The sequence below is a fragment of the Equus przewalskii genome, chromosome 1 (assembly GCF_037783145.1).
Source record: "Equus przewalskii isolate Varuska chromosome 1, EquPr2, whole genome shotgun sequence".
NCBI classification, from domain to species: Eukaryota; Metazoa; Chordata; class Mammalia; order Perissodactyla; family Equidae; genus Equus; species Equus przewalskii.
Genome location: NC_091831.1, coordinates 88,939,174 through 88,967,147, shown reverse-complemented (window position 1 = coordinate 88,967,147; position 27,974 = coordinate 88,939,174). Strand labels below are relative to the sequence as shown.

General features: G+C 61.2%; 1 protein-coding gene across 15 annotated transcripts in view; it reads left to right on the top strand.

The window, feature by feature from the left end:
- The window catches only part of TSPAN14 (tetraspanin 14), a 49,576-nt gene extending 22,939 nt beyond the window's left edge, over positions 1-26,637 (top strand). For 13 of the 15 annotated variants that reach the window (XM_070616677.1, XM_070616647.1, XM_070616654.1 and 10 more), the window contains exons 2-9: positions 1,482-1,579; positions 14,848-14,898; positions 16,641-16,787; positions 18,410-18,580; positions 20,477-20,602; positions 21,748-21,792; positions 23,611-23,730; positions 25,062-26,637. In XM_070616677.1, coding sequence (XP_070472778.1) covers positions 1,499-1,579; positions 14,848-14,898; positions 16,641-16,787; positions 18,410-18,580; positions 20,477-20,602; positions 21,748-21,792; positions 23,611-23,730; positions 25,062-25,133 — 813 coding nt within the window. In that variant the 5' untranslated portion in view covers positions 1,482-1,498 and the 3' untranslated portion in view covers positions 25,134-26,637. Of the gene's footprint in view, positions 1-224; positions 460-1,481; positions 1,580-14,847; positions 14,899-16,640; positions 16,788-18,409; positions 18,581-20,476; positions 20,603-21,747; positions 21,793-23,610; positions 23,731-25,061 lie in introns of those variants that run through there. The other 2 variants (XM_070616713.1, XM_070616717.1) reach the window with 2 other exon arrangements.
- Positions 26,638-27,974: the final 1,337 nt, after the last annotated feature.

The window sequence follows — 27,974 nt, the reverse complement described above, 5'->3', positions numbered from 1 at the left end:
CAGCCCCACTGCCTTAATTGCCTTCTTGGGGTTCTCTGGAAACGCGGGGAACTCCTCAGGTTGGCGGCTCGGGCACTCGTCAATGTTTCCCTTCCTTGAGGTTCTGAATGCGGTGGGCTGGACCTCAGCAGCTCAGTGTTGGCCCTGTGCCCCCGGACCTAAGGCCATGGGGCTGTGGGAGGATGTGGCTAGGCTGGGGCCTGGCCTTCCCGTCTCCTCCTCCACTTTCCTCGGGGCTGAGCCTCTGGAGACTGGAATCGCCTGGTGACGCTGAAGCTCGGGACCTGCTTCTCCGCCCACGGGCCGCAGCAGAGCGCAGCCCACGGGCGAGGGCAGCCTTTCTGCCACCCCTTAGGTGACGACGGCCAGGCAGGGACGCTCGAGGTCCCCAGCCTCGCTGGCCAGTGAGAGCCCCGTCTTCCCGTGGGGGCAGGACGAGTGGGTGAGGAGGACTGGGAGGTGCGCCTTCACCCTTCCCTCTCCTGTGGTGGGACGGGGAAGAAGCGTCACTGGGCCCCCGCCCGGGCCTCACTGGTTATCCTGGCCCCCACACGTGGGGTGATGCTGTGCGCGTGCTCGGGGCTGTGTGGCAGGCGTGTGAGGGTGGGCGTCTGAGCGCGGCCCCCGTGCCGTGGGGGGTCAGCGTGGCTTCCTGGCCGTTCCCTGGTGTGGATCCGGCTGGCGTCGCCCCGAGTATTGACGTTCCCGGGAGTGAGGGCTCGGGTCACGTCCTGCTTGTTGAGACCGGCAGGTGTGGGTTTGGACCTTGACGTCTGTGAAAGCAGAGTTGCTCCCGAGGGTTCGTGGGTCTCCGTGGGGTGAGGCCCGGGGAGCCCGGGGTGGATGGGGGAGGCAGTGCTGAGGCAGCTGGGTGCCCCTCGGAGGACACACTCGGCGCCCCTTCTCCTGCCGTCGGCTCTGCGTTCTCCACGCTTACGCGGCCGGCGCGTGAGCACAGCCTGCACCGCCGTCCTTTCCTGCCTCCTCCCTCGCGTGGCCCTCCATGGTCCAGGCCCATTGCTGCGTTTGGTGCCCTCCTCCCCTGCTGCTGGGCGCGGGTGGCGGTGGGTGGAAGGAGCGTGGATGTGGAGCCGCCTTCCGGTTCAGACCCTGGGCCCTGTTGTTTCTGTCCTGACCTTGGGCGAGGCGCGTGACCTCCCTGCACCTAGCGTGGAGAGGTCCACACCCAGAGGAGGGGGCGGAGATGGTGTCTGGGAGGGTCCAGGCAGGCGCGCTGGTGTTTGGGAGGTGCTTGAGCAGCTCCCTTTCTAGGGCAGTTCTTGTCCTGCTGTCTGGGAAGCCGGCTTAGCCAGACGTGAGCCCGCCTGCAGCTGGCGTGGGGAGGAACCTGTGCCGGGGCCGTGCGGGGACACAGCAGCGACCCGGAACCGGCATCTGGCGAGCCGTGCCTGTGCCCTCCCCTCGGCACCAGTGGGGCGGGTGCCTGGCGAGCGGCGGTCTCACCCCACTCTTCCCCGCAGGTGCCGCGTCTCGGAAGATGCACTATTACCGATACTCCAGCGCCGAGGTCAGCTGCTGGTACAAGTACCTGCTCTTCAGTTACAACATCGTCTTCTGGGTGAGTGGGCCAGGGGCTGCGTCCCCTGCCGCGTCCGTCCTTTAGTCAGCTTCGACTCTCCCGGCCTTGCTTTGCCGGCCCCCTGGGAGGCTCGGGATGGGGAGGCGGTCAAGGTCAAGGTCGAGCCCAGTCCCCACGGAGCGGCGACAGTGAACTGTAAAACAGACTGTGGAGTGTGGTGACAGGAGGCCAAGGTGATTGACACCCAGAGGAGGGGCTGGCCTCGACCCGGGGGTCCCTGAGGCATGTCTGTCTCCCTCCGTCCACTCCCTGGGACGCCCCAGTGGGACGTGGGCCTCTGACCGTGGCCAGGCCCTGCCCCAGGCCCGGGAGGTAAGAGTGGACAAGGCAGTAGGCCTGGCCCTTGTGCCACTGGCGTTTAACCAAAAGCGGCATCAGCCTCCTGAGCAACAGAGGAGGGGAGAGGCGCTCCTCCACTCAGGAAGGGTGGTAGGAAGGGTGTTCCGAGGAGGGGACCTGTGGGCTGAGGCCCGAGTGCTGGTGAAGAGGCAGCCATGTGGGGGTCTGGGGAACGAAGCTCCAGGCAGGGAGAGCAGCATTTGCAAAGGCCCTGAGGCAGGAATGAGTTCGTCATGTGCGAGGGATGGAAAGAAGGGCCTGTGGCTGGAGCTGAGCGAGCTTGTGGGAGAGGGCACGCAGGTGAGGGCAGAGGATGACAGGGCCCAGTCGTGCACGGTGCAGTAAGTAGTTGGAACCATTTTCCGCTTTTTCTCCCTCTCGGTAGGCTGTGAGTTAGATGGTATGAGCTGACTTTGCAAGGGCCCGTGCTCTGAGACGGGGTTTGGGGGTTTGAATGGCCTCTTAGGCAGCATGTGGAGATGGCACCTCTTGTGTCAGGGACCATCCTGGAGATGAAGGTCTTGGCCACTCTCAGGGGAGGGGAGGGTGAGGATGGCATTGCCACTGGCTTTGACAAGGCGGTGAGTGCTGGTGGCCTTGACCAGAGCTGCTGTGCGCTCTGGGTGGTGGATGCCCACCTGGAGCTGGCGGAGGGGCCTGTGGGCATGAGACACTGGAGACCGGAGGCTCCTGACTGTTCTTTCAAGGACTCTTTCCTTAAAGAGGAGCAGAAGGGTCGGGGCTGGCTGGAGGTGGCTCACGGGTTAGAGGGCAGACCGTACTGTGTGTGTGGCCAGTGGGTCTGGTCCGGGAGAGGCGGACGTTGACTGCAGGGGAGGGAGGACCTGGCCATGCGCAGAGGCACCTGGTGGAAGCAGGGTTCCCAGTGGCTGTGGGGACGGGGCAGGAGCAGGACGGGGTGAGCGGCCTGGTGCTGCGCTTGTGTCCCCTGCGGACTTGGGCGTTTCATCTGTGGGCTGGAAGTCTCGAGAATGAGGCAGGCGTCGCACCAGACATCTCAGCCTTGGTCGTACAGTGTTGTCATCTGATGATTTGTCTCAGTTTTGAGGGTTTTCTGTCCCGGAGGAATAGGGTGGGATGCAGTGGCTTGACTGCTGTCGCCAGCTGCCTCCTCGCTGCCTGGCGGTGGGGATGCTGACGCTGGGTGCCGTTCCCGTGGGTTCTCCTAGTGGGAGGCCCGAGGCTGCCCCATCCTTGCTGAGGGTGGCTTCCCAGACCTTCCTGCTCCCTGCCTGGAGGGGAGCCCTCTGACCCCCCAGCAGGTGTGCGCTGGAGGCCACCTGGCACAGGCGGGCAGTTCGACACTGGACCCTCACACGCCCAGCTCTCGTCCATCCCCCCAGCCATGCTTGTGGCTCGACTTATGACTCATCCTGATGTTTGCAGCTGGAGTGGGCCCTCCACCGCTGCGGACGGGCCTGGTGAGCTCCGTTTCCTCAGAGCGTTCCAGAACAGGGCCTTTGCTCCCGGGAAGCTTTCCTCACTTGCCCAGTGGTACGTGGGCAGCACTGACATCAGGCAGCGGGTTCGTGAATCCAGGATCCTAGCCTGTCGGTTCCGAGGCTGCAGGCTGCGGTGCTCCCGGAGTTTTGCAGGACCAGTGACATGTGTGGCCGAGAGGTGACCGTCGTCCACGTGTGCACTGGGGCAGAGCCGGCCGGGACAGAGGGCAGTCAGGAGCACGAGGCGGGAGGGTGCTCGGCTGGGAAGGCGAGGGGGAGGCCACGCCTTGCCGGGGGCACCCGGCCCCCCGCTGGGTCCTGGGCGTCATCGCTGTCTTCGTCTGTGCAGGAGCTGGGAGTGTGGCGAGGCCTGGGAACTGGGGTACAGCGGGTCATCCGGTGCTGTCTGGACTCGTCTGAGCTGAGGCCTCGCTGTGTTCCTGTCTCATTGCTCTCACCTGCTGGCTGCCTGTCCCACGGGGCTGCTGGAAGAGTGTGAAACTACAGGCCGGACCTTACCTCCTCAGAGAAGTTTTCCTTTTTAGGTGGAGAAAGTAGAGAAACAGAATAATACAGTGAACCGCTGTGCTCCCCTCACCTGGTTGCAGCCGTCGTCAACTCACAGCCAATTCTGTTTAATTTGTGTTCCCCCCTTGGGTTGTTTCCAGGCGGAGCACAGACAGGTTGTTTTGCACGGCGTTTTGTGTCTGTTTTGTTTCCATGAACTTGCAGAGTTCAGGGGGCAGGGCTGTGGCCGCGACGTGGGCCTGGCTCAGCGGGCGCGTGTGACTGTGCAGGTGGCAGCCTGCGGGTCCTGGGCCAGTTCTAGCAGCTGGAGCAAGTACGAGGCCCTATTTAGCAGTTTCCCCGTTCAGAGTGACTTTTACAGTAAACACCTGTAGCCGTCTAAGCAGGTTTTTTAAGCTCGCTCTCCCCAACTTCCGGGCTGCGATTTTTCCAGGGGACCGTTAATACTCGCTTGGGTGAGGAATGTGGATGCTGGTAACATCCGTGTCTGTTCTCACCAAGCGAGCAGGAGTCCTGGGCTCCTGTCACAGGGATGTCAGGGAAACACTGCTTCCAGCCCACAGCGTTGGAGGACACTAGCACTTCTTACCTTTTTTATTTTTAATTATATTAATAATCTTTCTTTGGTTGTGTCAGGCCTGTTTCTAGTGCAAAGTCGCACTTTGACACAGGGAAATGCAAATCAAAACCACAACAAGATACCATTTCACACCTTTAGGATGGCTCTTATTAAAAACCAGAAAATAAGAAACGTGGGTGAGGATGTGGGGAACTTGGAGCCCTTGTGCCCTGTTGGTGGGAATGTAAAATGATGCAGCTGCTGTGGAAAACAGTGTGGAGGTTCCTCAAAAAGTAAAAAATAGAATCACGTGTGATCAGCAGTTCCACTTGTGGGCCTGCACTCCGCAGAATGAGCTGGAGGTGGAAGAGATGCGAGCCCAGCCGTGTTCATTGCAGCGCCACTCACAACCCAGAGGTAGAGACAGCCCAGGTGTGATGGATGGATGGACAACGGATGATCGCCATGTGGCATGCACGCCCCATGGCTAGTGCTCATGATTCAGCCTTAAGAAGGAAGGAGCTTCTGACACCTGCTACAACGTGCGTGAACCTTGGAGACATTAGGCGAAATAAACCAGTCACAGAGGACCAGGATGCTATGATTCCACTTACACAAGGTCCCTTGAGAAGTCAAATCCTTGAGACAGACAGTAGACTGCAGGTGCCAGGGGCTGGGGGCGTGGGGTGAAGTTGCTTCATGGGGACGGAGTGTCGGTTCTCGAGATGAAGAGCATCCTGTGGATGCTGGTGACAGTTGTCCGGCACTGTGCCTGTGCCTGCTGCCACTGAGCTGCACTCAAAAATGGCTGCGACGGTCAATTTTATGTTATTAGCACAGTCGGGATTTACCCTTTGGCTTCCAGAGGAAGGGAGCTGGAGGGGGTGTACGGGAGGGGCGCCCTTGCTTGTTCTCACTGCCCCCCCAACCCCGGTCCCACACGGCATCTGAGCTCCCCTGGTGTGCTGAGTGAACCCGCTCAGACGAGGTCTGCAGCTCCAGCCTTCTTCCCGCACAAGCGCCCGGTTCATCTGCGGGCAGAGGGAGCCGTGGCCTGGATCTGATTCCCAGGGGGGTGAACAGTGAGGAGCTACAGCCCCTCAGAGCATGGCAGGCAGCCCGTGCTCGCAGGAGGAGAGCCCCGCCTCGGCCGTCTCAGGGCTCGGGCACGTCCGAGCCTCGGCTCCCCTGCTCGTAAGGGGCGGAATGAGGGTCCCGGCCTAACGCGCGGCCTGTTTCTGGGAGAGAGGCGAGCATGGACGTCTGCGCTGTGCCAGCCTGCCTCGAGGCCCTTCCTCAGCCACGGACGCCTCCCAGGCAGGGGGTGAACGTATGACTTATGCTCCAAATCGGGAACTTTTAAGAGAGAAGGAGAGGTTATTAGGAATTTTGCCAGAACAACAGGTATACCCCAGGTCTGTCCCAGGCAAACCAGGACGGGAGGCCATTCGACCCAAGATGGCAAAGCAAGTCCCGTGTGGAGATGTGGAGAGGCCTGCTTGGTCCCTGCGCCTGTGCCTAGCAGGCTCCCCTGGCCGGGTCGTCTTCTCTTCCTTTGGCCTTTATTGAGTTCCTCCTCTGACAGGGGACTCCCCACCTCCCACAGGGGCCCGTTGTCGCTGGATCACTCTGATAGAGAATTGCCCTTATTTGACCTGCGCTCTGTCCTCGGACCCCAGGGCCTGACCGCCAGGGCCAAATGCAAATGCCTTTTCTGCTTCTACTGTTTGTAATTCATGCAGACAAAGGCAAAAGTCGAGTGTTACGTATACACACACACTATGTGTGGTGTGTTTTCACTTTTCCTGCTGAGAACAAGCGGTCCCTTTGCCTCTTCAGGTTTTATTTAATGAACTTCTTGAACTGCGTGGCAATTGTAGAGGCCTCCGCAAGGCATCTCACGGGGCCGCGTGCCCCTGTCTGCGTCACACACACAGCTCCATGTCATCATGTTCTATTCCAGCCTCACCTGGTGTCGAACAGTCCAGGTTGCTTCATAGTCTCCCGACTGTAGTCTTGGAAATCCTCACGTTGGGCATTCAGGTTGTTTCCAGTTTCTTGCCATCCTAGATAAGGACGCAGTGATCAGCTTTGTGTGATACGCATTCTTCCCTTTGGGGGAGGGGCGAAGTTCCCCAGGAAAAGAGAACATGCGTTTATTGGAAATGCCTCTCATGCTGTGATTTCAGGAGAAGGTTTGCTGGGCTGGGTTCCCGGGAGTGAGGACAGACGGGTCAGAAGGTGTGCGCGTTGTTTGACCAGCCTGGCGTTATCTATATGGTCGTGACTGCTTCTTCGGAAGGGCTGTCCCAGCTCACAGGCAGCAACCGCCCTGTCTTTGGCACGTGGAGTGCGTGTGTGTTTCCACAGGCAGACCCGCTGAGGCAGTCGGAGGGTCCACAGGGCTGGGAGTCGCTGGACTGGATCCCTGCGGGGCCTCGCTCTGATCCCACCGGCTCGGCCCTCCTGGGCCCTGGACCACCGGCAGGGATTTCCGAGGAAGGGCTGTTCCCGGCGCCTATGATTGTCGCTGGCATGTATGCTGACTCACACTTGCTCACAGGGGTGCCGAGTCCAGGGGACGGCTGCTGTGTGGGTCTCCATCCTTTGCTGGTACAGAGCCAGCAGGGCCCGGTCTGCTGGAGCCACCTGGCTTCTGCATGGAGTGCCCCAGCTCCCTCTCATTTGTGCCTTTTATTTTCAGAAGTACTTTTTAAAAGTTACCTCTGCTGAAGTGTGATTGAGAATAGCGTTTGTCCATTCCAGTGTGCAGCGCAGTGAGCTGGCGGCGGTGTCCCCTGTCACCCCAGCAACTCGGATCTGCCGCCTGCCACTGTATAAGTGCACGGCTCTGGCATCAGTACCTTCACTTTGTTGTGCAGCCGTCTCGCCTCCCATATCCAGTCTATTTCATTGATTTCTGCTCTTATTTTTATTATTTCCTCCCTTCTACTTACTTGTGGATTATTTTGCTCTTTTTCTAGTTTCTTAAGAAGGTGGAAGATCAGAGCATTGATTTCAGATATTTGATATTATACATTTTCTGCGTCCCACACATTTTGATGTGTTTCATTTGGCTAAAATGTCTCATACATGCATACTCTGTCTGCAGTGTGTCTTTTCCTTCCTGCTGTGGCTTCCTTTAAGAGTTCTCTTTATTACTGGATTTCCGCAATTTTATTACGACATATGCTGCTGTGGTTTTCTTTGTTTATTCTGTTTGGGGTTCACTGGGTTTTTGGATTTGTGGGTTTGTAGTTTTCATCAACTTCGGGACATTTTGACCATTATTTATTCAAATATACACCCTCGCCCACTTTTTTTCTCAGTCTCCTTGTCCCGCATGTCCCTGAGGCCTTATTTAGTTCCTCCCCCATCCTTTAGTTTCGACAGTTTCTATTGCTTTGTCTTCACGTTCAGTCGTTTTTTTCTGCTCTGGTGTCTCTGGATGTTAAACACGTCCAGCGAATTCTTCATTTCTAATGTTGTATTTTCTATTTCTAATAGTTCCATTTGGATGTTTTTTATATTTTCTGTTCTCTCCTCATCATGTTTATACTTTCCTTTAGATCCCTGAGCATGCTTACAGCATCTGTTGTAAAGTCTTTGCTAGTTCCATCTTCTCTGTCGTTCCTGAGTCTTTTCTGGTCACTGAAGTTTTCCTTGTTTGGGTCACATTTTCCTTCCTTCCTTGCCAATCCCACCTGAGTATCCTCGCTGTCCTGGTCCACTCGGGCTGCCGGAACACAGTCCCGTAGGCTGGCTTACCTGCAGAAGTTCATTTCTCTCAGTCTGGAGGCCAGGGGTCCGAGAGCAGGGGGCCAGCTCGGTCTGGTTGTGGGGCGGCCCCTCTCTGGCTTGACGGCTGCCTTTTTGCTGTGTCCTCACAAGGCAGACAGAGAGGGAGGGAGCGAGCGAGCTCTGGTCGGTCTCCCTCTTACGAGGGTGCTGATCGTGGGGGCCCCACCTCATGACTGCATCTGACCCTAATCACCTCCCAAAGGCCCCCCTCCAGATTCCATCACTCCCAGAAACCAGTGGGAGTTAAAGCTTCAACATAGGACTTTTGGGGGATGTTCAACCCCTAACACTTCCCTGTCAGTATTAAGTCTTTGGAGCCTGACGTCTTCTGTTCACTGTCATGTGAAACTCATTCATGCTGCTGTGTGTGGTCACAGCTCGTTCATTCTCTCTGTCGTGTCATGTTCTGTCGTGGGGAAGTATCACGTGGGTTGTTTACAGGTCATGCTGTTATGACCTGTTCAGGTAACAGAGAAACACGCCAGGGTGGGAGACCTGGACCCAGGATGTCCCGGCTCAGGTGACTGGCCGCAGGCAGTCCTGTCCTTTGTCTCCGGGTCCAGGTGGCTTTAGTGTGGCAGTTTTGCAGGACTCGGCCGACTCTGGCCTGCCAGCCCGACTGGGCACTCTGCCTGTTCTGTGCATGCGACGTTATCGGAGCATAGCCCCGCCCTTCGTGTCTGTGTTACCTGTGGCTGGTGTCCGCTGTAACGGCAGAGTCGAGCAGTGGCAGCAGATTGTCCAGCAGGCGAGGCTGGAACATTTACTGTCTGGCCCTTTGGAGAGACGTCGACCACGGCTGAGTGTCTTGGTTTTCTGCTGACCGTTTGTCACCGAGCCATGCCGGCCTGGCAGGGGCTGGGCTGGGGGGGTTCCTTCTCCCAGTTGCCTGGGGAGCTGCCCCTCCGCCTTCCTTCCTCTCACAGGCCTTGACATGGCAGTACCTGGGCGGGGCTGGCGAGGGTGTGCTCTGTTGTTGGGGACACAGATCTCTGGGGAGTCCTCCTCCTTCCTCCCCAGCCTGCGGGGCCTGCGTGGGTTCACTGGCTGTGCTGGGAACGGTGCACGTGCTCCTGGTTCTCAGAGCCGCCCTTCCGGCGGGAGGAAAGGCTGGCGTGTGACCGCTGTGTGACCCCCCCCACCAGGCCGGTTCCCCTGTGGTGAGGAAGCTGGGCCCCAGCCGCCCTCTGGCTCCAGGCCTTCCACACCCTCGGGGAAGAGGCTGACTCAGGCCATTTACCGTGGGGCTGTCTGAGGGGCCCGCCCTGCTCCGTCAGGGTGCCTGGTGGCCACCGCCTTAAGGGGCCAGGCCTCCCAGTCCCACAGGGACCCTGGGACTCCCCAGGGCCCACGGGGCTCTCAAGCCAGGTGGGATGTCGGGTCTCTGCTGTCTGGCGTCCTCTGGCTAGTGATTGGGTTGTTGCCGTTGCAGGTGGCCATGGCATCTCTGCTGTTCCCTGAGCTCAGCAGGCTGGAGTCGGGGCTCCTGTTCTGGGGGTGCCAGGACTGTGGGGTCTCCGCCTGGCGTGATGTGTGACGGCAGAGCTGAGGCAGTAGAGGTGCCTGGGCCCCTGGAGATCTTGGTCTCCCACTGCTCTTGCAGATTGCAGTCTTGCAGATTGGCAAACTGAGGTCCAAGGGAGCGGTGGCGTGTTCAGACCACAGGGTCAGCTGGGGACAGAGTGAGGCTCTATTCCAGCCTCCTTCACCCCCTACCCTGTTTTCTTCCCATCATCCTTTCCTATCTTTTTGGTTGTTGTTGAGGAAGAGTGGCCCTGAGCTAACATCTGTGCCCATCTTCCTCTATTTTGTGTGGGACGCCTGCTGCAGCATGGCTTGATGAGCAGTGCTAGGTGTGCGCCCAGGATCTGATCCTGTGAAGCCCGGGCCACTGAAGCGGAGCTTGCGAGCTTAACCACTAGGCCACGGAGCCAGCCCCATCCTTTCCTATCTTACTTTACAAACCTGCAGGAGGCTCCATTTCCCAAGCTCGGCTTCACTCTCGTCTCCAGAGGCCTCTGGAAAGGAGGGCCTCGTCTGAGGACAGAGGCTGGTGCAGGGGGCTCGTGCGGGGTGGGCGCAGAGTGGGTCCCCAGCCCCTGCCAGCCTCCCTCGCAGGTGGGGCTCACATGGCGTGCTCTGTGCCCTGGCACACCGGGGCCCTGTAGTGTTGTTGCCTTCGGTCCTTACCACCCTCCTGGGACCCAGAAAGGCTCATCCACGTTTTGCAGAGGAAAACATCAGCTGGAGAAGTTCCTGGTCTCGCACCAAGTCCATTTGCCCCGCAGGGCTGGGATGGGAACTTGAGCGGCCGGCCTGTGCTGGCGCCCAGCGTGCTCTGGGCGGCCTCGAGTACCAGTGGCTCACTCTTGCTTTTGCTTCTGGTTTTCCCGGAGGCGTCCGCAGGTGGCCCAGGGCAAGGGGCTCTGTGCATGTTGGCCGGGGAACTTGCAGGAACCGGGACCAGAGGGGAAGGGCTGCACATGGTGCATTGCTGTCTGTGGTTTGCCCCGAGCTTGCTGAGGAAGGTCCTCAAAATTGCCTAAGTCCTTTACACACACAGAGACGAGGTCTTGCCAGGGGCCAGGGCCACTGACTCTTGGTGATGAGGGCTGCTTTTGACCAGCTTGGTGTTGAAACTGTCCTGCAGTTCAGCAGGGCCTCACTGGGTGTCTGCACTTCCTCTGTGATGTGAGCCTGCCTCGTGAAGTGCTACAGGCTTGCTCCTGTGGTGAGGGACTCCTTGTGGCTTCCAGGACATGGCACGGCTGGACCCGCCCAGAGCTCCCTGAGATCTTACCCCTTCCTTCGTAGGGGCCGTCACCTAAGGTGGAAAGTCAGCCATCTTTGCAGTGACCCCAAAGAGGCCCTGCTCCCTTGGCCACCCACCCTGGTTGGGACACAGCGTGACCTGAGCTCACCACCTGCCGATGGGGTCACTGGCTTCAGAGTTACCCAGCCCAGCGCCCCTTCACGGACTCTCCCAGCACTGGCCCGTGACTGCTGCGTGGTGGGGATGCAGGCTGCCACTCGCTGCTCCTGGCGTTGATGGCTGCCCTGTGAGTGGTCAGGAGGCCCAGAGACATGAGGTTTGGTTCCTACCTCTGCCACCAGTCAGCTGTGTGACTCTGAACAGATCACCAAATCCTCCCACATCTGCGCTTTCTCACTGAAAAATGGGGTAACGGTTCCAGCGTGAGGGGTGTGGAAGGGGTTCCTTGGGGGTAGTCAGTGTTTAGTGTCCAGCACCGGGGGGGAGGGTGGTGCTGCTTGCCAGGGTGGCCACCATGGTATCTGTCCTGACGGTCTAAGGCTGGCCTCCTTTGGGCTCGGCAGGAGTTGGGCCCCGTTCTTTGGGAGGGAATTTAATTAGATCGTAGAAGAGAGAGAAGGCTGCTGTGAGGCTGGAGGGCGCCCAGCTGAGCTGTCGCTCCCACGTGGCTGGCAGCCGGGGAGACCGCCCGGTCTGCCTCGCCGAGTTCCAGGGATGGGCTCCGCCAGCGAGCGTTTGTGCCACCGAGCGTCTGTGCCCATTCACGGGGCTGCTGTGTGAGTTCCCAGACAGGTCGCTTCCCTATCTAGTCCTTCCTCAGTCTCCTCGTCTCTGAGACTTCTGTTGGTCCCCAGAGTTCCCGCCCGGGGCCAGTGCTGGTGGAACCCGTGACCTGACATGTGACGCCCCCAGTTCCTGTCTTTCTGGTGCAAGTTAACTTGAGTTCTTCCTTTGAAACAATGGAGGAAACCTGAGCCCGTCTTCTCAGAGCTGGTCCTTGTGTGGGAGGAGAGCTGTGCTGTGGGGCTGGGGCCGGCTTCTCAAGCTGGCCGTGATTCTCACCGTCCATGTCCCACCGTGGGGTCGGGGGGTGGATTGTCACGGGAAGCAATTCCAGGGCCTGGAATGCTCGCTGGGGACCCTGGGGCTGGGGTGGACAGCCTCGTGGCCCTGTCCTGCCGTGATCCGAGCGCCCTCGTGGGGCCTGACCGCCGGGCTGGGCTGGGCTTTGGATTGGGCTCCACCTCGGGGTGCGCTCACTTGCGCCTGCTCTGTGCCTGCTGTGGCCAAGCCCTTCTGCAAGTTTTTGGGATACAACCCAAACAAAAGAGAAGCAGGCTGCCCTCAGCCCGAGTGGGGGAGACTTGACAGACAGACAGCCAGCCCTGTGGGGAAGGAGGTCAGGAGCGGTGGACGGGAGGGAGCTGTCCACCTAGGACAGGAAAGCGAGGCTCTGAGCAGGGGAAGTTTGAAGAGCTGAAGGAAGGGCTGGAGGAAGACAGGAAGAGGTGTGGAGGAAGGGCCTTCTAGGCCAGGGGGCAGGGGCAGGGCTCCAAGGGGGAAGAGTTCAGTGAGGTCAGGACTGGGTTACAATGCCTGGGTGGGGTGGCCTGGGGGCGGGGGGTGGGGGTGGGATGTGGGCCTGCCTCCGGAGTGGGCCATGGCGAGTAGTTTATCCTGGTGTAAAAGGAGGTCCCTGGAGAATTTTGAGAAGGGGAGTTACCTGGTCTGTATTTTTAAAGGATTGTTCTAGTTGCTTGGGGACCTGTGGGAGAGCGCGAGGAGGCCCCGCAGGAGGAGGGTGGGTGGGAACAGAGTGGGAAGAAAGGGGCCCAGATGCACCATGTATGATGAAGGTGGAACCCAGTGTGGGATTGGAGGGAGAGGCGCCAAGCTGAGGTCAGGCTTTCTTCCTTAAATGAGTGGATGGACGGTGGTGCATCTCAGGAGGCGGGGAAGAGTTAGGGGGCTGCCCGTGGGGGCTGGGGAGACCAGGGCTCTGTCTGGGGCGTTATGATGTAAGTGTGGCTCCGCATTCGCGACAGGCCAGGCAGATGCCAGGGGCTTTGATGCGGGAGGGTTGTGAGTCAGCAGTGCGGCTGCGTCTAGGCCATGTGAGTTGCAGGTCAGCCCCAAGGCTGGGGCCCAGGGCCAGGACCGAGCTGGAAGGCGCCCGGCCTTCAGAGGGCCTGGAAGAGGAACCAACCTAAGAGACCAGAGACGGGGAAGGAGCGACAGGGGTGGCGGAAGACGCCGAGTGCACTGCGGCCGCAGAGCCAGTGCTGGGGGCGCCGAGTGCCGGTGGTGTGGGTGAGGGCAGGTGAGCGGCCAGCTTTGTAGGAGGACCCCAGTCAGCCGCGGGCACCGAGGAGTGGTGGGGCTGCCGGCAGGACTGGTCCCCTCGGGCCTGTTCCTGCGCACTGAGACGCCTGGGGAGGGCAAGGAGGCCGTCCCGCACCCCGTCCAGAAAACAGACCTTCATCAGCGGGTCACTCCATGGGAGGAGGAGGATGGGAGTCCCAGTGGTGGGGTGGAGAGGCCCCGTCACCTCCCTGGAGCGCAGACCCCAGGTCCCGGCGCGGGCTCGGTGCAGTCTCCAGGGCTGGACTGGGGGTGCACCCAGCCAGTATCTGCTGAGTCACTTCGGGAGTGAGGAACCAGTGACCCAACAGAGCCTGGTGGCAGGCCCTCCTCCCCTGCTGGGGTCTAGCCACCCCGCGGCCGCGCTTGCTTCCGCAGGTGCATGGAGGGGACCCGCACACAGGCGCGTGCCCGCCCGGGGAAAACTGGGTGCTGCGCCATCTGTCAGCATAGTGGGCGCATGCGCCTTTCCTGAAAGTGGTCTGTGATCCAGAGGTCGAGATCCCCGGGGCTGCTTTAAAGGCCTTTCTGTCCCCTGCAGCCGCTGGGGAGGAGTGAGTGAGCAGGAAGTTCAGGGGGCTGTGGAGTCCTGAAGCCTGAGGATAGAGACCCCAGGCCGGCGTTTATCCTGGGGGTCCGATGAGCTTTTATCCTGGGGGTGCGATGAGTGGCCCTAAATGCTGGCCCAGCACAGCGTATTCTCAGAGGCTCCTTGTGGTGGTGACATGCAAGAGAAGCGAGGCAGCCCCAGGGGCTCTTGTGGGCAGCGGTCGGGGGGGGTGGGGGTGGGATGCCGCCTTTCCTGGGTGCTCATTGCTTAGTGCAGGCCCACCTTAATTCTGTAACTAATGCTCAAGTGTTTGTGTGCCCCATGTGGAGTCGGTGTCTCGGGGAGGGGCCTGGGCCAGGCTGGCAGGTGGCCTGGGCAGCTGCTGTCTGTGCGCAGTGTGTCTCGGGGCTGGAGGTCTGGGGCGGCCGCAGGGCGGTGCCCGGTGGTGCGGAGCCTGCGAGAGTGCCTGGGGTGGGGGTCACAAGGGGCGCAGCCATCCGTAGCAGAGAGTGCCCTGGAGCGAGTGGAGGGGCTTGTGGGATGGGGAAGAGACAGGGCGTGGCCGCATGTCTAACCCAGGGGTCTCTCCCGGATGGTCTGCTGCCCCTGCTCTCTGGATGGGGCTGTCTGGGTTTGGAGGAGCATGTCTGAGCCGTCAGGGAAGGGGGTGCGGGTTGTCTGAAGAACTTCAGCGTCCCCTTGTCCTTGGGCAGAGAGTCCCCGTCACCTGCAGGGGCCAAGGGCTGCCTTGCCCCCCTCCGCCTGTCATGGACGCTAGCAGGAGCATTGCGGTGAGCAGCGAGGACCCCTGTGAGAAGTGCGTTTTGACTTCCGACCTAACTGTCTCTCTCTCTCCCCGCCGCCCCTGCCCAGCTGGCCGGAGTCGTCTTCCTCGGAGTTGGACTATGGGCATGGAGCGAAAAGGTAGGTGTAACCGTCGCCAGGACCCTGTGCATTGGCCGCCAAAACCAGACCCCTTCCTCCAGACTCCCCCCGACGAGTGTCTCTTGTGCAAAGTAGTGGTTTGTCATCATTAATCTTTGCAGAGCAGCTCCTGGAAACAGTCACTGAAGGGACAGTGAAAACCCCTGGTCCTCGACTGGCTCTGCTCCCTGTGGGGGGTCTGTCCCAGAGGGCGGCTGATCTCTGAGCCCAAGGGTGTGCAGAGCCCTTTCTTCTGTCCCCAGAAGCCCCAGGTCGCCTGGGGGCTGGCCCGCAGCTGTGTCCAGGGCAGGCCCGGGCCGCGTCCTGACCCATCTGTGCCTCTGGGAGCCTGCAGGCCCCTGGACACGTCGTGTTTATCCCTGAGGTTCTCCTCCTCGCCCACAGAAAGAGCCCCTGAGGCAGGGAGTGGACACCTGTGGGACGGGCAGATCCTCACACACCTGTGAACTGCCCCCACCCTGTCCGGGAGAGTTGGGGAAGGGAGAGTGGGCTCTGACTGTCTGCTAGGACAAGGGGCGGTGGTAACCTGGGGAGGGGACTAGAGCACGTGGGCAGGTGGAGCCATGGTGGGCCGTCCAGGAGGTGGTGAGGGCTGGCAGGGCCAGGGGAGGAGCAGGTGGAGCTGGGGTGGGTGGTGGGGGTGGGACGTGAGAGCCGGGGGGGTGTTGGGGGAGGTGCTGGTGGAACGTGGTGGGCAGTGTGTGGGGGGGTGGTGAGGGCTGGGGGGCATAGGGGGAGGAGCTGCTGGAGCGTGGTGGGCCGTGGGGGGTGGGGTGTGGTGAGGGCTGGGGGCATGGGGGGAGGAGCAGGGGGTGGTGAGGGCTGGGGGGCGTGGGGGGGGAGGAGCAAGTGGAGTGGGCTGGCTGAACCAGGACCCTCGGTCCTTCAGGAGACCTCCCTTCACTGCCTGGAGAAGGAGGGGCGCCCAGGTCCACGGGCTCTCTTTCTGGGGCCCTAGGACTGCGGGCCATGTCCCCGTGCCGTGGTGGCTCACAGCGCCACCGTGTGGCTTCGCCGGCAGGACCTGAGTGGAGGCCCGCCATCATGGTCCCAGGTCCCAGCTCGCTCTCCTTCCTCCCGTGCGTCCTGTACAGCTGCCCTGTCGCTTGTGGTTGCCACTAGCCACAAGTAACTATATTTAAACTAGTTAAAATGAAATACAAGTTAGCCTCGTTTCTTCAGTCCTGCGGCCACGTTTCAGGTGCTTGGTCGCACGCACGGCCAGCGGCCACGCTGTGGGCAGTGCAGTCTGTGCGCAGCGCCGCCTGCATCTGCCGCGGCGGCCTGTTCTCCACCAGAGTGTCCGTCTCAGGAGAGTGGGGTTCACTGCGAGCTGCGGGCCAAGTTGGGGCACTAATAATGCCTGTGGCTCCAAAGGGCCTTGACCACAGGCTCCTCAGGCCCCCCTCCACCCCAGGCCTGGCATAGGCATCCTGCGAGCTCCCAGGGAAGCACGGGGTCTGCCCGGGGGACGCATGGCCTGGATGGAGACGGGACCGCGGCACGTGAGGGCCCGGGGCGGGGTGGTCGAGGATCTCCTGGGCAGAGGGGCCTGTAGGGGGCAGGTGGGCAGGGGCCGCACTGGCCTGGCTTCTAATGAGACGTCTGAGCCTGCGAAGGCGGCTCCCTACCCTCAGTTCCGTTCCACACACAGCCCCGCCCCCCGGGCACTCTGGCTCCCTTCACGGCTGATCCTGCCCCCCTTGCTCTGCCCCTTTCAGGGGGTGCTCTCCGACCTCACCAAAGTGACGCGGATGCATGGAATCGATCCGGTGGTGCTGGTCCTCATGGTGGGCGTGGTGATGTTCACGCTGGGCTTCGCAGGCTGCGTGGGGGCGCTGCGGGAGAACATCTGCCTGCTCAAGTTTGTGAGTGGCCGCGCCGTGGGGGCCGGGAGGGGGCGGAGGCGGGCCCTGCTGGGCGGGCTCTCACCAGATCTGGTGGGCGGCGCCACTCTTACCAGCCCCCCACTCCCCAGTAGTGGGGGTGCGGTCTTCTGTATCCCGCTGCCCACCGAGTGGTACAGCTACAGGGAGCAGGCCAGCCACGCCAGCTCCTCTTCCCGGGAGGAGTGGGCCTCTGACCTTCCCTCAGGTTGAGAACAGCTTGTCTGTTCTGCCCCTCACCTTTGCCCTCCGGGCTGAGATGAAAAGATGTGCCAGTGATGGTGGGACATCGTTTCCCTCCTGGGCGTGTCAATCTACTGGGTGTGTGTTGCAGAATCCTTGATTTCCTGGCAGAACGCGGGTTACTAAGAGTTTGGGTTTATATTTAGATACAAATTCCTTTTGAAATGCGTTCAGTTAAAATTAAATGGCACCTGGTGGGGAAAACACATAATCATGTTTTACAATATATTATTTGTTGGATTTATTAGATCAAGCTTTCTCTTTCCTGGGCTTAACTTAAAAAGCAAAAAACGTGTTTTTTTTCCTAATTTTTTCCTCTTAAAAATGCTATGTTTAGCGTCATCTGTGTGAGTGGAGATTGCATTTTGGAGGGCCTCGTATGTGTGTGCATACGTGTGTGTATGTGTGGTTGCGTTGTGTTTCCGTGAGTGTGCACGTACGTGTGTGCGTGAGCGCGTTTGCATGCATGCATGTGTGTGCACGTGTTTGCATGTATGCGTTTGTGTTTGCGTGTGTATTTGTGCATGTGTGTGTACATGTCTGTGCATCTGTGTATGTGTGTGCATGCTTGTGTCTGTACATGTGCGTCTGTTGATGTGTGTGCACTTCTCTCTGTCTTGTCTTGAAAGGCCCTGTGTGTGCCAGGTATGGTACAGCCACTCCTGTGCTGCACGGCCGTGGTAGAGGCTGTGTGGATGTGTTCTGCGGGCAGAGTTGGCTGGGTGGAGGCAGTACCGCTGTGGCTGGGGGCCCTGCAGGAGGCCCCTGCTGTCGAGGCTGGGCAGCGTGCTCTGGAGAGGTGGTCGTGTGGTAGGCTGTCACGTCCTCACAGGCGGGGTGGGTGTGGAGACGCTGGCAGCTCATGGCTGTAGCTAGCTGGTCGGGAGCTCAGCCGTCCCGTGTGCGTTGTGCCCCCTGGGCAAGCTCCATGGACCGAGCGGCCTCGTTCCCCATCCCTGAAGCGCGGGTGACGAGAGATGCCTAGCAAGTCGGATGGTGGCGGTGGGGAGAGTGGTTAGAAGGGGTGTCTGCGGCACAGGCCCTGCCCTGACGGCGCTGATGGCCTGGCGGGTGGGATGGCCATCCCTCCCGTGGGGCTTTCCTCCTTGTTGGGGGGCTGCCTCATAGGGCACAGTCGGCACTTGGCCCGGAGCTTGCTGTGCTTCGCTCCTGCCCACAAGCCAGGGCGGGGCGAACACCCCGCTTTGCAGACAGGCGGAGTTGCTGGAGGGACCAGCTCGCGCGGTGGGCTCCCCGCGTCCCCCGCGGGCCTCCGTGCGGAGCGCCGCGAAGACGGGTCTCGGGGTCCGCTGAGCACGGCCGCCGGGCTGCAGGTGGCTGACCGCGCCCTCACCCTGCAGTTCTGCGGCGCCATCGTGCTCATCTTCTTCCTGGAGCTGGCCGTGGCCGTGCTGGCCTTCCTCTTCCAGGACTGGGTGCGGGACCGCTTCCGCGAGTTCTTCGAGAGCAACATCAGGTCCTACCGCGACGACATCGACCTGCAGAACCTCATCGACTCCCTGCAGAAGGCCGTAAGCGCGGTGGGGCTCTCGCGGTGTGGGGGCTCGGGGGTGCTCAGCGGGTCTCGTGGGGAGGTCGGTGGGACTCGTGGGTGGCGGGGCTCTCCCGGTGTGGGGGCATGGTGGGACCCATGGGGGGCTCGGGCGGGCGCATGGGGTGCAGCACTGCCTGTGGCGGGTGGGGCTGGGCCCGTCGGGGGCGTGTGGGGTGTGGGAGGGCTGGTGGAGGGTGGGGCATGGCCCGTCGGGGGCGGGGCGGTGGCGGCCTCGGTGGGGCTGGGTCTGGGGGGGGGGGGGGCGCTTGCCGGGCCAGGGTAGGGGCCTGGCCAGCTTGGCTTTTGCTTTGCCTGCCTGCACTTGCTCCCGTGCCCACCCTGCTTGGATTGGGCGGCAGGCGCGGCCTCCCTGGCTACCCTCCCCCAGGGTCGGTCCCCTCCTCCCCTGCCTGGGGGCCCGGGCGCCACGGGCACCAGGGCACCGCCACCTCCCTTGGCGCGTGACCTGCCGTCTGAGGCTTTTCCTGCCCCTCCCTCCCCGGGGCCTCTTCCCCTTCCTGTCTGAGGAGGCCGACCCGCCTGGGGGGTGCTTCGGCCGGTGGAGAGGAATGTCACCTTCTGGGAACACGTCCTGGGCTTTGTCTAACCAGTCCCAGGTCGGGGCCTTTGCTCCATCTGGTGTCCATCCCCCTCGTGGGCGGCTGTACCTGGAGGCTGGGGCCAGTGTCCCTACCCTGGGAGGACCCCGTGCCCCCAGGCCAACTGCGCTCTGCCAGAAAACCCAGCTCCCTCAGGACTGAGCACAGCGCCATTCGTTCGCAAGTGTTGAAAATAACTGCGGTCTGCCCTCCTTATTAATCAAGACTCCTCTTGCCCTTATTCTGGGTGTCATGGGATCCAGCAGAACCCATTTCTGTGACCAGAGACCCTTTCTGTGTTGTTAAGGGTGGCCTGTATTAGCCTGTGACAGTCACCATCCAGCCGCTTTCTGGAGCCCTGCTGGCCACCTCTGCCTGCCTTCGGTTCTGCTCTGTCCACTCAGAGCCTGGGCTTGCTGGTATCCAGCATGCTGGCTGGTTCCTCTCCCCAGCCTTGAAGATGCTGTCCTTTTCTCCATTGCCTGCCTTTTTTTTAAAAAATAGTAAATTCTCAGTAAATCACGGTGCTTCCTGTGGCGAGATGTTAGGGAACCGAAGAGCTCCTGGAACCCCGGGGTGGAGTGGGTCGACAGGTTCAGCTTAGAAGTGAAGCCACCGGAAGTCCTGGGTGTGTGTTGTGACATGGCATGGCCATCAGTTGCAGGGGCAGATGCAGCTACGAGTCTGCCCTCCGGTCGGGACGCCATTACCGGCACAGCGCTGCTGTCGGTGGGGCTGGTCTTACGGGTGTTCAGAAAGATGGGTGTTTTCTTTGAGCTGCACCAGCTGTGGGGGTGTGGAGGGCTAGAGACCCCGGTTGGGGCAGAGCGTCGATGGTGTTACCATCTGCCCAGGCCCAGTTCCTTCCTGGGAATGACAGGCAATAGCTGGTTTATGTAAAGAGGCAGAAGGGGTCACCAGGCCCGCTGGAAGGGGATTGGGGAGGAGGACGCGCTGCCCACAGGAGGGTCCCCTGGGGTGGCGGAGGGTGCATCTCGGTGCGGAGGGGCCTGCAGGGCAGGCCAGAGGGGAGAGCCCAGTGTCAGGAGGGATGGAGCCGGTGCTGGTGTCCTGTGCGCAGCCTGTGATGCGTGTGGCCCGGGAGGTGGTGTGGCTGCAGCCTCCTTGTAGGGGCTGCCTGGGTCGTGTCACTCAGCCTCTCCGTGCATGTGGGAGGTCAGGGGGTGGTCCACGTTGGCGTACTTGCCCCGGGACCGACCCCTGGGTGAGCCCAGCCCTGTCGGAGACCCTGACGTTCTGGCGTCTGGTTGCAGAACCAGTGCTGTGGGGCGTACGGCCCTGAAGACTGGGACCTTAACGTCTACTTCAACTGCAGCGGCGCTAGCTACAGCCGCGAGAAGTGCGGGGTGCCCTTCTCCTGCTGCGTGCCTGACCCTGCGGTGAGTCAGCCTGCGCCTGGGCCGAGCACCCCTCCTGGGGCCAAGCGTCCCTGACTCAGGGTCTTGGGCCTGGATTAAGGCTGGATGAATGCCCTGCTCACCTCCCCCCACCGCCCCAGGGCTCCTGAGCTCTGAGCTCCTAGATGTGTAAATTCCAGGAATGCCTTTGTGTGGCCCACCCTGGCCCTGTGTTCTGGGTGAGGCAGGAGAGAAACAGTCTCCTGCTCCCTCTGGGCGCCGGGACAGGGTGCTGCCAACCGGCCCGGGCCTGCCCTCTCCTTCCCCCCTTTCTGGAGGAAACGCCCGTCCTCCAGCTCGCCCTCCAGCCCGCGGGGGCAGCGGGACAGCAGCATGCATTACCATCGGGGGAGAGAGAATTCCCCTGTTCTTTCTTCACCTGTTTTCATGCCCAGGTCCTTGGGTTCCAGACCCTGAGCCCCTGCGATGACCCTTGAGGGAGCACTGAGCGTTTGCCTGGACTGAGCCTGAACAGAGCAGAGCCCATCCCAGGGCACAGTGCTGTCCCGAAGGCCTGGCTCTGGGCCCTGGGGCGTCGTCTCTGTCCCGTGGGCGAGTCCCCACCCAGAGTGGCTTGCGTTCTGGGAGGTTGTACGGCCCATGTCTGAGGTCTCCACTTGACTGTGAGATGTTTAACAAGTGTGACTTTTACCTCCTGGCCCCAGGGCTGGCAAACTGTGACCCCCAGGCCGAATGTGGCCTGCTCTCTGCGACCTGTGAGCCCAGAATGGTTTCAGCCATTTTTAAATGGTTGAAAATAAATCAGAAGGGTAATATTTTGTGACACGTGAAAATTACATGAAATGCACATTTCAGTGCCCGTAAGGAAAGTGTCATGGAAATATAGCCGTGCCCGTTTGTTTACGTGCTGCTGATGGCTGCTTTCACACTACAGCAACACAGCTGAGTAGTTGCTGCATAGACAGGTCTGAAATATTTACTGTCCAGCCCTTCACATGAAAGGTTTGCCAGCCCCCGTCCTAGCAGGAGAGGTCCGCTGGCAGCGTGACTGCAGGACGTGAGCCAGGATGGAATCTGCACCGGCGTTTGGTTGTGAGGTTGCTAGAGCTTTCTACCGTCATCTTCTTGAGATCAAAAATGGCTGATTTTTCTTGCTTCTCTTACAGCAAAAAGTCGTGAACACGCAGTGTGGATACGACGTCAGGACTCAGGTGAGTCCGGCGTCAGGAGTTCTCCGGGTGTGTTCCCTGTGGTCCAGCTTCCTGATTTAGCCCGGGTGCCAACTGGAGTGGGAAACCAGGATGTGGCCCAGAGGTGCCGTCTGAGCGGAGCACATGTGCTCCCTTCCTTGTTGGTGGCAGCAGGACTCGGGGACAGCAAGGGCCGTGATTTCCAGCCCCATGGACTGTAGCCACAAACCTAGCCATTGCTGCATTAGTGGAAAGAGGTCGGACGAGAGTTCTGGGCGACAGACTCTGAGATCCGGGTGTCTGTGACGTAGGATCCTGGATGCAACTGCGCAAGCGTGGGGCTTGCTCCAGCCGCCGTCCGGGGGCAGCGTGACAGCAGGAGGACGTGGGGTCTCAGGGCAGGAGCAGGCCCCGTCCTCCAGGACTTTCCACAGGCCGCAGGGGTGTGCACCTGGATGAGCAGAGTCCACCCTGGTCCTCGCTCTGGTACCTGTGGTGATGAGTGACTGCTGTTCTGAAGGGGGGGTGTCTCGGGGAATCGCTGGACGCCCTTCTTGCTGGCCGTGCCACGCGGGACGTGTCCCTCCAGTGTGGGAAACCTGCCGTCGCCCTGCAGTGGCCTCCGTTTCACAGGGAGGGGCCCATGTCCACCTCAGCTGCTGTCTCCACTTAGGAATCTCGCTGCCCCTGGATCGGTTTCTGGGGCTGCCGTCGAAGTACCCAGAGTGGCTTAAGCGGCAGAAGTCATGTCCTCAGCATTCTGGAGGTTAGGGGTCCAGACCCAGTGTCTGCAGGGCTGGTTTCTCCTGAGGCCTCCCTCCTGGGCCCATGGACAGAGCCTCCTGCCTGTGTCCTCACATGGTCTTCCGTGTCTGCATCCTGCAAGGACACAGGCCTGTTGGATGGGGGCCTGTATGACCTCAGGTTAACTTGTTCACCTCTGTATTGGCACTGTCTCCAACCATAGTCACGTCCTGAGGCCCTGGGGTTACGACTTGGACGTGTGAGTTTGGGGGACGCAGTCCAGCCCGACACCACTCCAGGGAGCTCCTGTCCCATCTGCATTGGGCTGGGCAGTGAGGCCCGGGCTGGCTGCTGTGCAGGTGGTGGGCATGTGTGCCTGGGGAGATCCCGCGCTCAGGAGCCGCCATCAGGAGGCAGGATGGGAGGGAGCCAGGTGGCACATCTCCGGCTCCTGGTGCCAGCCTCCCCAGGCTGGGGACAGTCTGAGCAGCCACTGTCCGTCCGTCCTTCTGGCCAGCTCCCCAGATGACACTGAGCCCCCTTCTGGCTTCTACCCCTAAAGGCCCCTCTTCCTCTCCAAGCCCCACCCCCTTTCTCCAGGGGTGGGCTGTGAGGAACGGGGACTGAGCTGACCTTTAGGTCTGTGGGGGGCCAGCCCAGTGGCCTGGTGGTTAAGTTCAGTGTGCTCAGCTTTGGGGACCCGGGTTCCCTTCCCGTTCCTGGCGCAGACCTACACCACTCATCTACTAGCGGTGGTGCTGTGGCAGCGGCTCACATACAGAAAGAGTAAGATTGGCACAGATGTTTGCTCAGGGCCAATCTTCCTCAGCAAAAAAAAAGAAAAAAAAGAAAAAAAGAAAAAAATGAAAAAAAAGAAAAGCCTGTGGACACCCTGACAGAGGCAGGTCCAGGTTGCAGCAGGGAGCCTGGCTCAGGGAGGTTGTAAGGTGCACCCTGCCCAGGGAGGGACTGGGCCCGAGACCTGCCTCCTGGGTCCTCGTTCCTGCGGGCTCTGCACTGCCCTGTGGGAGCCCGTGGGAACTGGGTGGGCATAGCCTGTGGCCATGTCTCAGGCCCTGGTGGTGTTCCCTGCAGCTGAAGGGCAAGTGGGAGGAGTCCATCTTCACGAAAGGCTGCATCCCGGCGCTGGAGGGCTGGCTCCCACGGAACATTTACATCGTGGCCGGCGTCTTCATCGCCATCTCCCTGCTGCAGGTCTGTCCGCCCTCGGTGGCTCACTCTCCCGTCTGGGTTGGACCCGGTTCCTCACATGAAAGACATTGGTGGCTGAGGGGGCAGCAAGGCCTCGGGTGGATGGGCTGGCTTCGGCCAGGAGAAGGATTCGGGGCAGGAGGTCAGGAATTCAGCGAGGCAGGGACGTGGGCAGTTCCCCTGCGTGCCCTGCTCTGGGTTGGGGATGCTGTGTTGTGTGGAGGCCCCCACGGATGAAGCGGGCTCCGACCTCACCTTGCAGGGTCACCGAGGGGGGTCTGGGCCCCAGCTGTTCACACCCTCCTCCACGCAGCCGACATCTCGGGGGAAGGCCCCAAGACCCAGCCATCTAGAAAAGGAAGGAAAAAGTTTACTTGCAAATTGGGCAGGGGATTCAGACTTCAGAAGAACCGGCTCATCAAATACAAACCACGAGAATTTAAAGGGAGGAAAGAAAGCAGAGTCCTGGGGTTCCCGTTAGTCTGTTCCTGGTAGAAAACTTCAGTCTTCCCACGTGACTGTCCCCGTCCCCAGGGTCAGAAGGTAGCTCAGACATCAGCACAGCCCAAATCAGGGACAGCCTGGGTCAAGATGGAATCCAGGCTTGCAGGGAACATTCAGGATTTAGTTTTTGGGAATTAGAAAGTCAGGTTGGCCCTGTTACTTCTGGTTTCACCGGGCACCGCGTGCGTCTGGCCAGTGGTACATGGCGTGCACAGTCGTGCTGGGCACAGGGCCGCGTGCCCGGTGCTGCTGTGGCATCTGCTGGCTGCCCTCTGGGCTCTAGGGAAGCAGCAGCACAGATCCCGGGGCCCACTGGGGATGGGGGTGGGCCTCACCTCCCCGCGGGCTCGGATTGCTGTCTCCGCAGGGTGGGCGCGGGAACGTGAGCAGCACGGGGTGCCTGCACCCTCTTCTTCTGCGCCCGCCCTCTCCCTCTGAGCTCCGCTCTGTGCCCCCCTCTGCCCCGCCCTCGCCCTCTGGGTCCCCCTCTGCCATGCTCTCTCTCTCTGCACCCCCCCATGCCCCGCCTTCTCTCTCTGCGCCCTCCCTCTGCCCCGCCCTCTCTCTCTGCACCCCCCCTCTGCCCCGCCCTCTCCCTCTGCACCCCCCCATGCCCCGCCCTCTCTCTCTGGGTCCCCCTCTGCCCCGCCCTCTCCCTCTGCGGGGGGGCCCCCCTCTGCCCCGCCCTCTCTCTCTAGGTCCCCCTCTGCCCCGCCCTCTCTCTCTGCGCCCCCCTGTGCCCCGCCCTCTCTCTCTGGATCTCCTTCTGGGCCGCCCTCTCCCTCTGGGCCCCTCGCTAATGGCAGCTGCTCTGCTGGCTCTGGTTGCAGATATTCGGCATCTTCCTGGCGAGGACCCTGATCTCGGACATTGAGGCAGTGAAGGCAGGCCATCACTTCTGAGGAGCGAAGACGAGCGAGCAGAGCTGAGCCACGCCGTGGGGGCCTCGGCCCTTCCCCTCGTCAACTGGTCCAGAGGGAGGGAGCGGCCGCCCGAGCCGGAGCCGGCGGCCCGTCTTCAGCATCAGCGTGATGTGCCTCTCTGCTGCTTCTTGCTGGTGCTGAAGACGAGGCCCGTCTTACCTGCACAACTGTGTGACCAAGACCCCTGCCGGGCGGGGTCTCCCAGAGACAAGATGTGTCTTCACGTGGGGGCGGCGACTGAGGGATGGTCGGGGCTCGCGGCTGCCAGGAGGGCCTGACCTGGTGCCCTGGAGCGTCTGCAGACACTGTGTGCCGTGGGTGCCGGCCGGGGGGACAGCCGTGTCTGGGAGCGGGATGTGGGTGGGGCCCGGCAGGTATGGACGAGGCCCCGTGCAGCCTGTGATGGGGCTGGGGGGTGGGGGGCGGGGCACGTGCAAGTGAGTGGACGCCTGAGTGCCGGCCCTGCGGCTTCTGAGGGTCGGGCACGTGTGCGATTCTCTGCCACCTCGCGTGACATAGCCTGAGCCAGGGTGTGGGATGAGTTCTGGGACCCAGTCCCTCCCTCCCTGCAGGCGGGAGCTGTGTCCGGTTCCACCGCGCTGGGCCCCATGATGCGAGGAGTAGGGCGGGTCCCCCGACAGCTGGCCCCCTTTTCTAAAGTGTGTAAATAGTCTATTTATCGGTAAGAGTGTTCTCCCCCGCTTCTGCGTGCCCCGGCGTTGTCCGGAGCAGCTGCCAGGCGCCTGGGAAGAGGCCAGGCTCGGTTCCCTGCAGCGGCCCGTTTGCTGCCTGACAGCCGGGTGCTGCGCGCCCCTCACCACCTGCGCCCTGGCAGCCCACTCTCCCCGGCTCGCCTCACTCCGGTCTCGGTGCTACTGAAACTCACCCACAACTTGAATCCTGTGCCCCAGCTGCAGCCCAGGAGCCAGCCAGAGCCGGTGACGCCTGGGGCCAGGGCTGCTCTCGGCCGGGTGCACGGGCTGGTCGGCCTGGGTTGCCCCCCTACCCCCGGGGAGGAGCTGTGCGGCCAGCCCAGCCCGCGCTGCCAGACGCCCAGACTGTCACCCTGGCTTTCGAGGGGACCTCTCCCCAGACCGGGGCGTCTTCCGACACTGTCCACCCTTCCTGTCCGGGCTGTTCCGGGCTCGTTCCTGGGAGTGACATCTGTCTAGTGTACCCGATACCCCGGGGGGATGGAGGACCGCGTGCGTCCAGCTGGCTGCTTTCTGACGCCTCCCTGGACCTCGTGCCAGTTCTGTCCTCATGGTCCAGGGGTCGAGTGCTGCCTCCGCCTCCTGCCCAAGTGAACGTGCTGGTGTGGTGGGTGCCACTGGGTGTGTGTCCATGTTGTTGTTACAATTTTTTTTTTTTTTTTTTTACAGTTTTTCCCGTAGACTAGGGGGAGAAGAATGCTTGTGTTTTAGGAACTGTGATGCTTTTCTTTGACTGCCAAACTCTTTTATGGAATATATCTTTATACTAATGCTGGTGTCTGGTGGTTTTTGTTCTGGGTTACATCTATGTGGCATTAAGCATCTCAGGGGAACCCTGGCTGCCAAGGGAACCAGCGGGATGGGGTGTGGCTGACACAACAGGAGGTGGATGTGGAGGGTCCATGGTGGGTACAGGCTGAAATGAGTGGCACCAAGTGAACTTTTAGACTCCCTGTGCCCCTCCCAGTCGCCTCTGTGTGGAGGGTGCAGCTGGCACAGGCTGGCTCGGGGCTTAGTTATGTTTAGCTAGAAGCACGAGGTTGAAGAGTCTGACCTCACAGGCCCGGAGGAAACAGGATTTTAGGTTGTCTCTGTCCGCCCCAGGCAGAATGATCCAGGCCGAAGGGTGCAGGGACGCTGGGCTGGACCCTGGACGCTGCATGAGCTGCCGGCCCATCTGTGGAGGGGCTGGTGGCAGCGCCCCATCCCCGGGGTCCTCTGGCCCGGCCTGCCCTGGGGGAGTCGGTGGCCGTAGATGCTGACTGCTGGTGTGTGGCCAAGCAGCTCCTGGGGGGCTCTTGCTGTCCCGTCTGTTCCGGTTGACTGGCAGCTGGACCCCTCTCGGGTTTTCACAGGGCCCGGCCCCGTTCAGGGTGGGGTCTAGCTGTGTCTTTTCAGGGAGAGGTTTGTTTTCAATTCGTTCACAGGACTCTGGTGATTTTCAGCTGTCTCCCCTGGCTCCTTGTGGCTGGATGAGGGTGGAAGAGAAACGCAGAACAGATGTGCACAGGGGAGTCCAGGTGGATATGGCCCTCTGTATGGGGCCACTGGGCAGCCTCCTGCCACTCCGCAAGGGCCCAGCTGCCCTGAGTCCCCAGACAGTGACAGGCCAGCTGTGACCTCTCAGCCCCCGGTCGCTCTTGCTGCCCAGTCTTTCCTTGCCCCCCTGTGCCTCACCTGCCCACCTCCTCCCAGGACTTCGCCATGTTGGTTGTCCCACCTCCTCTCCTTCTGTCCCCATCACGTGTCCACATCCCAGGCAGCTGCCTGTCTGGGCTCTGTGTACCCGTCTCCATCACCACCCGCCACTCTCCTCATTTGACTGACAGCTGTCACTCCAGGCACCACACTCTTTTGGCCTCGGCAGCACCTGACAGTCTGGACCACCCCCTCCTTGGAGTCCCCTGCGTCTGGGCCCAGGGTCGTGGGTGTCTGACCCTCCCTGCCATCCTCGTCCTGCCTCCAGCTGCACCTGCCATTCTCGGCTCACCTGCCTTCAGGGGCTCTGGCTGCCCACAGGGCCGGGCTGTGAGCGGGGAGAGAGACCGTCTGTGCTGATGCAGGGGGCGGGAGCGGCAGCAAGCCGGGGGAGAGCTTTCTGGGCTGG